General features: G+C 41.4%; 1 protein-coding gene across 1 annotated transcript in view; it reads right to left on the bottom strand.

The window, feature by feature from the left end:
• SLC30A7 (solute carrier family 30 member 7) overlaps positions 1 to 15,226 on the bottom strand; it is a 1,382,816-nt gene that overhangs the window by 827,781 nt on the left and 539,809 nt on the right. Inside the window, exon 6 of the mRNA XM_044085748.1 lies at positions 5,468 to 5,665. Coding sequence (XP_043941683.1) covers positions 5,468 to 5,665 — 198 coding nt within the window. The remainder of the gene's footprint in view (positions 1 to 5,467; positions 5,666 to 15,226) is intronic.

The raw sequence follows: 15,226 nt of genomic DNA, 5'->3' as shown, positions 1-15,226 counted from the left end.
CCTAGTGATATCTGCATTGCTTACTGTACTCATTTCCTTGTTTCACTTAAAAGAAAGTTACTGTTTGTCATTTTTGCATTTAAGTTACCTGTAACACATTGCATTTAAGTTACCTGGCACTTGCTTACTAAAGGCACTTGCTCACTAAAGCAATTATATAAGTCAGCACTAAAAAATTAAAAGCACTACACTCTCACAAAGTCCTCTTGAGTACCTTGTTCCCCACTGGCCCTTTTTTTTCCAATTATAAAGGAATTCCCAATACTATTCTAGCATGTCCAAAGGTCAGTTGTCACTCTTCTCTCCGGTCCAGCTGGTGAATCTGGGAATCTTGAGGCAATGTTACAGCTGCCTCATGTATACAGACAACCCTCTCCTCCTCCCAACAAATTCCAACACATGTGAGAGATGCATCCATATAGCCAAACTGGAGGCTAAGCTCTCTCAACTCAGTACTGGCGTAACCAGTCAGGAGGAGAAGGAAACCACACTCAGTACAATTCCAGTTTCACATAATTCTACCACGACAGCAAAGCAAACACATAAACACACAAAAACATACTCGGAGGCTCTAAATAAAAATCTGTCTAAGCAGCAGAGACCTCCAAAGCAGACACCCACGCAACCGCTACCCCAAAACAAAACACATGCAACACATAGCTCACAAAGCCAGTGTGCCGAACAGTCACAGCCCTTAAGGCTAAACAACACACCTGATACACTTGTAATAGGTGACTCTATCGTCAGGCGCACTGACGTCCCGCTCACCAGGCTGAACAAGAAGGTCACGGTGAGCTGCCTGTCGGGCACTAGGATCCGCCACATAACACAAGCACTCCGGTCACTCCAAGGCAAGTACAAATATGACTCAGTCATTGTCCATGCTGGTGTGAATGACCTGAGACATACCTCCCTGGACTACATGAAAAGAGACATAGAGGAGCTCTCTGAGCATGTGGCCCAGGCCGGTATGACCCTGACCTTGAGTAGCATCTTACCCTCACCAAGAATGATGCCACAATATGAAGACAAGATGATCAATTTCAACAATTGGCTTAAGTATTGGTGTCAAAGGGGATCCAATGCCTGTCAGCCTGGGATGACATGCTCGACAAGCCACGATGTTTCGCTAGGGATGGCTTGCACCTGTCACCCCTGGGCTTTTGGATATTGGCAAAGGCTCTTGCTACCCCCATAGTGCCTTTTTTAGGCAAGGCTCAAAAGACAAACCCACCTCCATAGGTATCACAAGGGATAAGAAACTAAGAGTAATGCTACTCAACGCCAGAAGTCTAAACCTCAAGATGCACGCACTCGAAACTCTCCTTAGCATGGAGAACATCGATATCTGTGCAGTAACAGAAACCTGGTTCAAGGCTCCCGAGAGCACCCCAGCACTACCAGGTTATACCTCATACCATGCTTTTCGGCCCCAAAACTTGGACCGACACACAAAAGGAGGGGGAGTATCAATATTCATCAAAGATACCCACACCTTCAGATTGGTGGCACAGCATGAAGCATCGGAGACTAACCATGTGCAACTAACAGTGGGTAAAACTGCCTTCCAGTTTATAGCCTTCTACAGACCACCCTCCCTAACCCAGGAACCCCACTCGGCCTTCCTGAGAACACTGGAAAATATGAAGGTCTCTCCAAACACCATTATATTGGGCGACTTCAACTACCCAAACATAGACTGGGAGCATTACTCTAGCTCCAACACCCTAGCCCACAGGTTCCTAGAATTTATAAACTCAAATGCTACGGAACAACTTGTTACCACTCCTACAAGAGGGGAAAACATACTGGACCTGATCATCACCAACATGGGGATTCTATGCTCCAGACCAGAAGTGTATCCCTCACTGGTAAGATCAGACCATAAACTAATCTCACTGGATATTTACAGCCCGACACCACCCCCTGCCCAGAAAACCACAGTGAAAAACTTCTCTAAAGCAAATTTCACACTCCTCAAAACCGAGGTGGAATCCTTCAAAGCCCCCGGGCCTGTGGAAAATACGGCCCAGACCGCAGAATCCTTTATAAACGCATTCTATGAACACCTTCAGGAATGCATGGATCATGCGATCCCAAATAAAACCAAGACCCAATCCTCCAAAGGCAGACATCCTGTCTGGTGGACCCCAGCCATAAACAAACTATTCAATAGAAGGAGGAAGCTACTAAATGATAGAGCAAAATTCCAAAAAGGGAAGGCATCTCTGATCAGTATTAGCAAAAAACTACGGGCACTCATAAAATCGTCTAAGGCCAGCTTCGAGAGAAAAATTGCACAGGACACTAAGGATAATCACAAGGCTTTCTTTAGTTATGTTAGGAACCTGGGTGGTAATTCCCAGATATGCTCAGAATTAGTCCAAAATGACAAAAAATACACCAAACCCACAGACATTGCCAACATCCTAGCTGACAGGATCAGCACAAACTTCTCCCCACCAAAAGGGCAAATATCTATCCCAGCAGAGTGCTGCCCCTGACATCTCAGATGCTCAGGTAAGAGCCGCCTCTCCAAAGCAAAAACACAGCATCAATGGGACCAGACGGTGTCCCGGCTGCATCCTACATGAACTCCAAGAAGAGCTAAACCCAAACATAAAACTACTGTTCAATCTCAGCCTTACTACAGGATATGTACCCAAAGAGTGGCGACAGCAACTGTGGTCCCTCTCCACAAAGGTGGTGCCTCAACGGATCCTGGAAACTATCGCCCCATAAGCCTGACTAGCTTGGTCTGCAAAGCTATGGAAAGGATCATCATGGACCTCATAAATAAAGATATTGGGGACCTACAGACACTGGATCCTACCCAGTTCGGCTTTGTTAAGGGCAGATCCTGCCTCTTAAACCTGGTTGATTTCTTTGAAACAGTCACCAAGGCCATTGATGAGGGGAAGGTGGTCCACACAGCCTACCTGGACCTCGCAAAAGCCTTCGATACAATACCCCACTCGGGCATTATAGATAAGCTCACCAGCTTAAATATAAACCCCTACGTCACTAGATGGGTTGCAAACTGGCTCAAGGACAGAACCCACATGGTTAGAATTGCTGGAGCATGTCAGACTCCAAACCAGTTACAAGTGGCGTCCCACAAGGCTCAGTCCTGGGACCTCTCTTGTTCGGTATATATTTCTCGGAGGTACAGGCCAACACGGAAGGACTGTGGCTGACCAAGTTCGCAGATGACTGCAAACTGGGTGCCATAATCGACTCTCCAGCCGACACAAGCATCCTCCAAAAGGGCCTCACAGAAACAGACAACTGGTGCCAGAGCCATGGCCTCAAGCTAAACGCCAAAAAGTGTATAGTCATCCCCTTTGGCAAAAACAAAGTGCCCACAAATTACCACATAGGTGGTAATCCATTAAGTACAGAAGAAGTAATTAGGGACCTGGGGACCCAAGTTGATAGCAATCTCTCATTTGACAACCATGTGGCCAAAGTGGTTAGAAAAACATTTTATATAGCCCACCTACTCATGAAGGGATTCGCATCTAGATCAGGGGAGGTCATCGTGCCTCTTTACTCATCCCTCATCAGGCCCATAATTGAGTACAATGCCCCTTTTGGGATGTACCTTACCAGACACCTGCAGCAACTGGAAAGACCCCAAAAGTACCTCACCAAGAGGATCAAAGGGCTCAAACAGATGCCATATGCTGCCCGGTTAAAGAAACTCCAGCTTTACTCAGTGGCATACCGCCTGTTCAGAGGCAATCTGTGCCTGACATATAAAGCCATGTCCAACCCGGAATTAATGGACATGCTGCACCTCAGAAAATCCAAATCCCATCGAGCTACACGCTCGAGAGACTTGAACCTCAGCACCGAAATAAATAGGACATGCTGGAGGGACAGATTCATAACCCAGAGGCTCCCTTCACTCTGGAATAAACTCCCAGTCCAGGTTAGGCAGAGTCCCTCATTGACTCTCTTCAAGTGGAATGTTGATGAGTGGATGGGAGATCGTAGGTTTACCCCGGGTATCACTTCTGTCTCACTGTTAGACAGAGGCACAGTATACTAACCTCAAAAAAGGGCATAGCAAAATTAATTTAAAATGGGTGTCGAAAGCCAAACACATTCTGGCTAGGCTTATAAATGCCCTAGGGCAGATAGCCTAGTATGAACCTATGAACCTATGAAATGAAGATGCTTGTTCTAGTGTTGCTTCTACTCCTAGAAATTCCTGCAATCTGTACAGAAGTATCTGTACAGATACTTCTGTACAGATTGCAGGAATTTCTAGGAGTAGAAGCAACACTAGAACAAGCATCTGTACAGATACTTCTGTACAGATGCTTGTTCTAGTGTTGCTTCTACTCCTAGAAATTCCTGCAATCTGTACAGAAGTATCTCCATGTTCAATGGCTTTAAAAATGACAGGAAGGATAAACTTCAAATCTGCAGTGTAGGTAAGTAAACCTTTACTCAAAAAAAAAAAAAAAAAAAAAAAAAAAAACTGCAGGAGTCCCAGCTGATAACCAGCCTTGTGCAATACACAAAGAAGGCTGCATAGTTTCCCTTTTTTTTTGTTACGTCTATGAGGAAAAAGATTCACTGTGTCAGCCACTAAATTCTGACTGATGGAAGAAACAGTTCCTTGTACTTAATAAACCTTGCAATTTCCTGGGTAATGTCTTATTAACTTTACACAACTGTCAGCAGTGTGATTCTTACTTTAAAAAAATACTGAAGGTTGAAGTCTTCAGGAGAAATCAAATGCCAATAGCAGTATTAGTAACTTTCTCTTAAAGACATCTAAAGAAACAATACAAAATCCATAATCAAAATAATTTTACAAACTAATTATAAATGAAAATTTGAACTAAGAACTGACAAACATCAAGATCAAGAAATGAGATAAACAAAGTGGAGCAACTGTTCTCTTGGGGTGACAAAAACAGAAAAAGTCATGTGTTGCAATCTTTTTATACAGCCAAACATCCTCTACAGTTACAGTACAAGACTGCATTACTGAACTTGTAGGGATAGCCAATTATTGAAAAAGATTGAGTCATAGGACTGATTCCTACCTATAGCTATTTCCACAATTAATAAAATTAATTTTTCCAGCAGTAATCCTTATAATGAACAAATGAGGATTATTAGAGCTGACTGCTGTACACGAGCTACACTTCAGTGAGTAGAAAATCTGCCAGCTAATCAGGAGGCATTATCCACTACTCAGTAAAACCTTACGAAGACCATCCTCTTGTAATGTCTGGATACCCAAATGATAAATAGCAGCAAGAAGACATAAATGGATTTAAATACATTTACAAATAATCAGAAAATATGACAAGTGTTTTAGGCATAAAGAAATTCTGTGAGTCAACACATGCATTCAAATGAGAAAATATAAAACAATTTGCTGAAAAGTTATTTTTTTTAGCTTGAAAAAAACGCCAAGTTACCATTCCTCATGATCAGTACTTACTATGGCAATAGTCAGAATGATGGAAGTGCCCTGGATCATGTTTATGCCCATGGCCGTGCCCATGGTCATGGTCATGATCATGCCCATGGTCATGTCCATGCTTTGACCCATGACTGTGCCCATGACCTCCGTGGTTGTGTCCATGGCTGTGTCCGTGGTCTAACACTCCATTAAGCAAGGAGTGACTGTGCCCATGCCCTACAAGAAATACAGTAATTTTAATTCATTCTTTGCAGTTTACATGCTCAAACACACTTTCAATGAAAAACTGATATGCAGACTGTGATTTAGTGGCATTTTTATTTTCTATGAAGTTACAGCTACACAAAAATAATGCATTATGTTCTAGGACATTTTATTATCTAAACAAATGCCAACTACCCAAGCTCTCACCCTTCCCTCCAGCAAGTTTGTATCAAAACAGCAATGCAAGTGTATTAGACTGTTTTATACAGATGCAAAAAAACTAAGTACTTAAATAAAAAGAAATGTAAGCTTCTGCTCCAAATTCAGTTCAGTTAAGATGTCTGTCATTCTGAGATAAAGTCACATTTTCAGTTGGACACCACATTTCTAACATACAGGTTCTAGCATTACGCATACAGCCAAACACTTTAACCACACAGACTCTCCTGTGATGAAAAAATAAATTGCTGCCAAGAAGAAAAATTCTTAAACAGATTTTAACAATGTAGCATAAATCTTGGAAAAAACTACTTTTAACCAGCTGTCTAGTCAGCAAGTGGGAAACTGATTGTTAGTCATGCTGTTTATCAATAAAGTTTCTGATGAAACTGGAACCACTGAGTGCTTTCAGTGACGTCCTTGTTTTGTTGAAAACCCACCACTGAAAGAGGAAGACAACATAACACTGGGAGCAAGGAAACTTCTCCTTATGCCCAATATTGTGTGATTTCAGAATTAGTTTATTTACAGATGTGGGAGAGTGAGGATTAAGCCCCTTGCCAAACACACTAGTCAGTGATGTGCAATATTAAATGTTTTTCTTTCTTTTAGAGAATTAGTTCTGACGAAAAAGCAAGTCAACATTTAACAAGGAAAAATAATAGTGACATAGCTGAAACAGATTATATGAGATACTTATATGGAGAAGGTACTGAATTCAAAGTGATGAGCACTGATTTTTACCTAATAATTTTATTAAAAAAAAGGTTAACAGCTGGCCTATCAATGACCCTCTTACCAATGGGTAGCTAACCTATCTCAGAAAGTATAGCTGTGTAAGTTTCACTTACCTGTAATAGTACATGTTCATCCAACACATTGCCTCACCGGTATTTGGTTAGTAGTACTCTTGTTACCCTCCCTCTGGCAGTCCGTCAAAACTCAGAACTCCTCCCACTGCCTGTTAGTGAGAAGGACCAATCACCTGGAGGATCAGAGGGCAACCCACATGCAATGAATTGCTTAGAGACAGGTTGACCTTTCTTTGCCCCAGAAGAGGAAATGGCAAAAGCCTTTTACCGTTCCTAAAGGACTAATGTTCTGTGCCTATGCACATTCAAAAAATAAAGTAACATCTATCTCTTTTTTATGTTGCAGAAAAAATGTAGGGAGATTAAAAGGCTGATAGAAATTAAAGGCTGAAACCACTTTCGGACAAAAAAAATGATAAGCACGTAACACAGCCCTATCCCTGTGGAAATCAGGTAAGGTCCATGACAGCTAGCAGCTCAGAAACTCACCTCGCAGATGTCAGAGCAATAAGCAAAACAGTTTTCCACAACAAGAACTTAAAATCAGTGTGAGCTGCTTGTTCAAAGGGTGGTAAGGTCAATTTTTCAGGAACACAGCTGACATGAGATCCCACAAAGAAGGAATATGCTTATGATGGGGGTCTCATCTGCAATACTCCTTTGATGAACTGTTAAAAAAAAACAGAAAGAAAGGGGGGATCCAATGGCACACAAGCAGAGATGGCCACTAAATGCACCTCAGTGGATGCATACACTAAGCCATTCACATCAAAATTTCAGGACTACAGAGATATTAACCACAATGAACCCTCTGCTTCCATTTAGAAGTCACTTAGAAAACATCATCCATTTGTTAACATTTTCTAATAGCAGGTTTCCTGGTCTCATTTAACACTTGCTCCACATCCACAAGAAACAAGAGCTTGACTAGGGTCAAGACAGAATCATCCAGGCTGTCGACAGACATTTCTCCAAATTGGAGTGCACCAGTCACCCTTAAGACTGTGTGAGTAGGTCCAATATATGAGGAAGTCTGTGGTAACTGCCCTTGGCCAGTACTAAAAACAGAGAAAACCAAGATTGCCTGGGCCAATAGGAAGTCACCACAATAGTTTTAGGCATTTTTCTTTGAAATTTCAGAAGTACCTTGTGAATCAGTGGAAATGCATAAAGGAACAATCCTGTCCCAGGAAACAAGAATGTGCTGTCCTCCAAGCATGGTTGCAAGAACATCTGAACAGAATTTCTCTAGCTGTCTGTTTTGAAAGGAGATTAACAGATCTATTACAGGTGCTCCCCACATCTGGACTAGACCACAGAACACCACTGCCTGATGCTTCCAATTGTGCGGGTCTTCTCAGGATCTGCTCAGTCTGCCTGACACAATGTACTGCTCTGATGGTTTGTATGATGCCTGAAGAGACAGAGAATACTGAAAAGTCCACTCCCAGGCTACCATTGCCAGTAGGCACAAGGGTTAAAACCTCATACCCCCAGGTTTGCTGTCAGTAACTACCAGAAGAGGACCAGGAATCCAAAGGTGATGATGGACTTTCAATGCACAAATTACTGGTAACATCTCCTAGACATGATGTGCTTCTGTGCAACCTTAGCCCCAAAGTGGCTAGCACTTGCATCCCCATTAACACAGTTCCCTAGGTGATGTCAGTCAAATCTGTCAGGACATATTGTACTGGCATCAGAAGGGAGAAAGGAAGCCTGAACGATACTCAACACCAATGTAATTCTTGTCTAATGAAGAGCAGTGCCAGCAACAGGGATTCCAGGGAATGAAGGTGCTGTGACCAACAATTTTGGACATACCACAGAATTTTTCTCATGTGAAGATGGGCCAGTGGTAAAATGAGAATCATGGATGCTATCAGTCCAAAAATGCTCGAGGGATTCTCTCAACTAGGTGACATTCCCCTGGGAAAAATTACAGAAACACCATCTGGTATGACAGGAACTTGTCTTCAACAAGAAAACTTAGATTCTTGGTGAAGTTAATAAAGGTCACCAGACACAAGTCTTTGTGAGGGTATCAAACATGACTTTAAGAGATTCAACTTGAGCCCTAGATGGGACAGTCCATACAAGACCTCCTCTAGAGATTCCACACACCAGGACAGAGACTCTGCACAGATCAAGAAGTAATTCAAGAACAGAAAACAAATGCTCATAGTTAATCAGTGGGCTTCTACAGCAGCAAGACATTTGGTAAAGACTTGCATTGCAGTCGATAGCCCAAAGGGCAATACAGAAAACTGACAGTGTGAACCACACATCAAAATTCAGATATCACCTGAAGTGATGTGCAATGGAGATATGAAGAAAGGCATCCATCAAGACCAGTGTCACCATGAAGCAGTAGTCCGGAAACATTGTCTGCAGGATGCGCATCTTGAATTAAGGGACATTGACAAACATATTCAAAAAACAAAGGTCCCCCACCGATCTCAATAACTGCTCTAACTGGGAAACCAAGACAATACAAGAGAAGAAACTCTGATTCTTTCCAAAGAAGATACCAGTTCTATGACACTAGAGTTCAGCATTTGCTGAAGAATAGGCGGGAATAACCAAGTCTGGAACATTATATGAGGGGACCCCCCCCCCCCATGAATGGAGAAAAAAGATCTTTCCACTTCCATCTGAAATCCCTGCCCAACATGTTAGCACACACTTGTCAGAAACCACTAATGGCTAGGCCGTCTTGTTGACAGCTAAATGGAGAGGCAAGGCACCCAACAGGAGACTTAATAAAGATGGCTGCCACACCTCAGCATAGCTATAAGTTGGAAGGGGGGGGTTATCCTTTCTAGGAAAGGAAAAAATCCATCTTCTTCGACTTGGATGACTTGTCATCCTGCCATTTCCTTTTATTGCCTTAGAATTGGTTCGGCTGAGACTTCTGCTGGTTAGGCCACTAAAAATTAGCTTGCTTAAAGGAGGAGAACTGGGGAATATGAAACATTTTTTTATACTCCTTGCATCGAATTATTTCTGTCATCCCAGTGTTTAAAGATCTGATTAGCTGCTGTACCAAACACATAGACTCAAGAGCAGCATTCATAATCACATGTTTTTAATTCTCTGAAAAATTCTCGGAATGTAACTTAGCATACCTTCTATTATACAACGACCCCCCCCCATTAATATTCCAAAACGTGCACGCTGATTGGTCAGCGTGCACATTGTAAATCAGTCTTATACTAATGGAAAAAGGTCCGGTTGCCAGGACTTTTTCCATTAGTATAAGTCTTTTTTTTTTTTTTTACTGCAACAGAGAATGCAAGATCTCCGTTGCTTTTTAGAAACTGTCTCGTTATGTTAAAGGAGTTTAACATAGCGAGGACATCTTTAAAAAAAGTAACGGAGATCTTCCTTTCTCCATTGCTTTTTTTAAAGCTGTCTCACTATGTTAGATGGATTTAAAATAGCGAGACAGCTTTAAAAAAAGCAAATGAGAGTCTCCGTTGCTTTTTTAAAGCTGTCTCGCTATGTTAAACTCCTTTAACGTAGCGAGACACTTTGTAAAATGCAACGGAGATCTTACTTTCTCCGTTGCTTCCACCCACAGCTCTGATGTACTGCGTAAGCATACGCATGTGCAGTACATCAGAACTGCCGCAGAATACCAGACAGCTGCGGAAGGGCAGCACGGAGGCATTATACAATGCCATTATTTAAGAAAAGTAAGTATTTCTTTTCTTAAATAATGTCATTGTATAATAGCAATAACCCATTTCTGGGTGTGGGTAATGCTGGATTACCCACGGTTGTCTTTGTTTGGCCACTCGGGCTTCGCCCTTGTGACCAGACCATACCAACCGTGGGTAAATCCAGCATTACCCACACCCAGGCGTGGGTTATTGCTTAAATCACCAATGACAATGCTGCATTTCTAGAAAAAGTATCAGTCCTCTACAAGGCACTTCTTAGAGCATGTTCTGACACTCAAGAAATATTGGACAAAATATCTGTAACACAGATCTTTTGCTCTGCAGGCAGTGATGCAGCAAACTAGTCTAAACTATACACGCATGTCAACACAAACTTCCACATAAAACACTGGTAGTTAAACACTTTAAAAGCTACTATGCTGGACTGCATCAGCTTCTATCATTGAGATTCTAGCCACCTGCCTAGGTAATCTACAGGGACTGGGTAAAAAGAAGACATGGTCTTCTAATTATCAAATGGCATTGGGGACCTGATGCAGGATCCACAGACAAAAGGAGTTAGAAGCTAGGTGAGGCTGAGCAACTTTAAATTTCTTAACCTCTTCCTCAAAGCCTCAAAGAACAGAGGAGAACTACAAGCTTTCCAGAATACGCTCCCCAGTGCTGGGATCAAAGGAGGGCTCTGCTTGGATCCATGTATTTGTTCATCATCAAAGGTAACCAAATGATCTAACATAGACAGGTCAGAGTCCTCAGTCACAGGATACCCTTCCAAAAAGGATCCTTTGCAGACTGAGTACTATAACCTGGGTATGTACCCCGTTGCCAACTGCCTGAGCCACAGATATATCCAAACCCACCATCTCAGGTGGAAAACCAGTCAGAGACTGCTTCCCCACCACATAAAGGATCTTCTGTCTCTTTTTAGGATACACTATAAAAGTGGGAGAATCCCCTGGGGGAAACGTATCAATACTGGCAACAGTTTCTGTACCCCTGACTTCCCCTGCACCTAAAGGGTTGGGATGTCCCATACCTGATATAAACACAAGAAATGTTTACAAAGATCTCCATATAAGTAATAGTCCAAAAGGCAGACAAAACATGACACTTTTTTTAAAATAAAAACTGGTTTGGTAATTTTAGTCATCTTTATGTCTATCGGGATATTTAAGTTGACACTCCTTTTACAAACAAACTTTGGTATTAAGCCCACCATATTAGTCAAGTGAAATATATTCCAGTTTCTAAAAATAACATCTTTATTCAAGGTAATACCGATTGAGTAGGTCATAATCATCGCACACAGATAATTATTACAGGGTGTTCACATATTCACATATATTAAAGGGAACCTCATTTTCATTCATAACCTTACCTAATAGTGGGGTAATATGCCCCTTCTTCTCCTTTTTCCAACTACTTCACCTTGGAAAGTCATTAATATTAGGCTAACCCCTCCATTTAAGCATGCTTTTCAGGATTTCAAGCTCATCACAAAAGATCTTATGATCTGACACCATTTTTGCTAAATAGACCATTTAACCTTTGACCAAAACTTTCTTTTGATAGTACAGCTGGCATCTTTTACAGTGCAGTAAAGAATCTGAATAGGTGGGTTTCCGATACATTATTCACAGACAAAATCCTTAGTTATTAAATCATCCAGGTAACATAGTTTTCCATCTAAAATCTGGTGGGTAAATTGTAGAAAGGAGGTGGTGTTAATATAGTTCAAGAGCTCCAATAACCTATTCCTGGAACCTGTCCATAAAATACAAATCATCCAGAAATTGTATTTATTATTTTATTTATTTTAAATTTGTTTACTGGGAAAGTCTGACTGGACAGAGGTCCTTTCTTTTTCAGAGGGTGGGGCAGAGGGAAAAGCTCCACATACATAACAAGGGAAGAATGTACAAAATACAGTTATATAAACAGCAGACATATAAAACTAAATGGAATACATACAAAGTTATACCACTTAATTAAATTTTCCATCACAACTGCCTATTACACATACTGAGATGAACTTTCACTGTGATTAATTAAGGTAACAGAGAGAGATTATCTAACATCTTTTCCTTCAAGTGAAAATCATAGAGGACTAAGTTTGGACCCCAAAAGTACAGTTTTATGCACTCATTTTATAGTAAGACTTCCAGTTGAGGAATGTGAAGTTACTGTACAGATAAGAAATTTACTGAGTCAAAGGAGATTGTGAAGGAAGGTACACAGGGGATTTCTGAGTGAGAACCATAGTGAAAACTATTCAAGGCTAGTACATATGCAGAGTTTTGAGTTCAAGTGTGATTTGAGTGTGTTTTTTAAACAACAAGGTGTTTGTAACTGACTTTATATCAGTAGGCAGCGAGTTCCATAATCTAGTATGCAATTTCTAACATAGCTCTTCTCCTATTCTGCCATTACTAAACTGGCAAAGACTGAGGAGCAATACACACCCATGGCCATCCAGTTTTTTGTTGGTAATACTCTTCTTCAAAGAATATAAAGTAATTTTTTAAAACAGCTTTCATTAATTCCACCAGTAATTTTATTACCTCACTAGTAAGTTGACTAGACATTGTCAAAACTGTTAAACCATTCTAAGCTCAAACTATGTGGGATTGAAGTAAATATATCTTTAACATCTATAATAATAAAAAGTAATCCTTCATTATAGAAATTTTTGACAATCAACCTTAAAAAAAATCCCATGAACTTCTGAGTGGGTAAGTGGAATTGTGATTAATTTCTTTCAAACTGATGTCTATAAATTTTGCAGTGGGGCATGTTTTAGATCTTCCTGCTCACACTATCAGTCTTAAAGGTGGGTCCATAAGGTTCTTGCAAACCTTAGAAACATTGAATATGGATGGAATAAGTAGTGTTTTACCTCCATAAATTTGCATTCTTCATTGCTTAACTGACCTTACATCAACATACCAAACAGAATACGATAATTTCTATCGTAAGTTACATTCACTTCATTTCTGGATACTTCTTTATAATTTCCATTATTCAAAACATCCATCATTTAACCCACATAATCTACACAAGCACAAAAAATATGCCTTCATGCACTGATAAGCCCCTGCCAAGCCAAGCCAATGATTGATTGACTTTTGCTGTCATTCAATTGCATTTAATCAAATCGGTTACATCCAGGAAGTACCTCTATTCCACCACAAATAGTCACGTTAAGCCATGAACACCTCTGACGTCAGACTGATGAAAGGAAAGGAATAGTGGCAACAATATATTCACCCCAAATTATATATAACAACTGCACAGTGGCACTACAGTGGAAGAATGGGAAAGAAAAGTACAGTTTTGTACCTACCATAAATGTAGATGTTTGAGTGTTCACCCTGCTGCAGTCATCACACTTGGGTTATCCTGTCGTCAGGCGGTCCCACAGTCGGCCGGAATTCCAAAGTCTTGGTCCGGTGTCGGTTGCTGTCGCCTCTTCCCTAACGTCAGTGCGCCAGAGGTATATACAGTGCAACCAACGCCATTATCTTCAGTTTTTCTTGCCCCAGATGTCAGGTGCCCCCAGAAAAGGTGGTCAGAAATTAGTACCAAATGGAGTAACCTCTGCACAAACACAAAATCCCTTCAGCTATAAGCAAATACATCAGTAAGGTATTGAAGAGATTTAGTCAGTAGATCAGAGGGGATGGAGGGAGGGTAACCTGGACTGCAGCAGGGTGAACACTCGAACATCTACATTTATGGTAGGTACAAAACTGTACTATGTTCATCGTGTTACCCTGCTGCAGTCATCACACTTGGGTTGAATCCCAAAGCTAAGGTAGGGTGGAGGTATCAGAGGGTTAGTGGAGGCTATAAGGCCCTGCAGAACTGCAGTGGCGAAGCCCGCCCTGGTCTTAGAGTAAAGAGGTAAGTGATAGTGTTTGGTAAAGTTGTGTACTAAACTCCAAGTTGCAGCTTCTAAAATCTCCTTGGTTGGAACCCCCCTGAGAAAGGCTGTAGAGGTAGGTGTTGCCCTGGTAGAGTGGGTTTCCCATGATGGGTATAGCAGAAACGTATGCAATGACCTATCCATTTAGAAATGGTTTGCTTTGATATAGGCTTCCCTTGAGAAGCTGTAGCACAGGATACAAAGAGCTGGTCAGATTTTCTGAAAGCCTTAGTTTGTGTTGTCCAAATAGTAATGAAGTTGCCTGTGAATGTCCAAGGAATGCAGGAGTCTCTCACCTTTGTTCTGTGGATTTGGGAAGAAGGTGGGTAAGTGGATGGTTTGATTTAAAGCCACACTGGAAACCACCTTAGACATAAAGGAAGGATTAGATCGTAGAGAAACCCTGTCTTGATGAAAAATTAGGAAAGGTTCCACAGCCATTAGTACCTGTAGCTCTGAGACTCTCCTAGCTGAAGTTATTGCTAGGAGCAGGGCAGTCTTCCATGATAGGAACTGAAGATCTGCAGAGAAAGCTGGTTCAAAGGGAGGTAGCATTAGTTTTTCCAGAACAAAATTGAGGTCCCATGTTGGTGTAGGAGCTCTCCTGGGTGGTCTAATGTTTTTTGCCCCTCTGAGGAACTGCCTTAGAAGAGGATGTGAAAATAAAGGTGGATCCGTGTTGTAGTGAGCTGAAATAGCTGAAGCATGGATTTTAATGGGGGAAAAAGAAAGTCCTTTGTGCAACATCTCAGCTTAATACTGTAGAATGTGAGGCATGTGAGGCTGAATTGTGTCTTGGCCTTTAGCTTGGTTCCAGGCACAAAACCTTTTCCATTTGTCCGAATAAGCCTTCCTGGTGCTTGGCCTCCTGGCTTCCAGAATAACATCCAGAACTGCTTGTGGAAAGAGGAGCTGGTTGGATGTTTAGTTG

Source organism: Protopterus annectens, chromosome 10.part0 (genome assembly GCF_019279795.1).
Source record: "Protopterus annectens isolate FY-2018-M chromosome 10.part0, PAN1.0, whole genome shotgun sequence".
NCBI lineage: Eukaryota > Metazoa > Chordata > Ceratodontiformes > Protopteridae > Protopterus > Protopterus annectens.
This window is presented reverse-complemented; position numbering and strand designations above follow the sequence as displayed.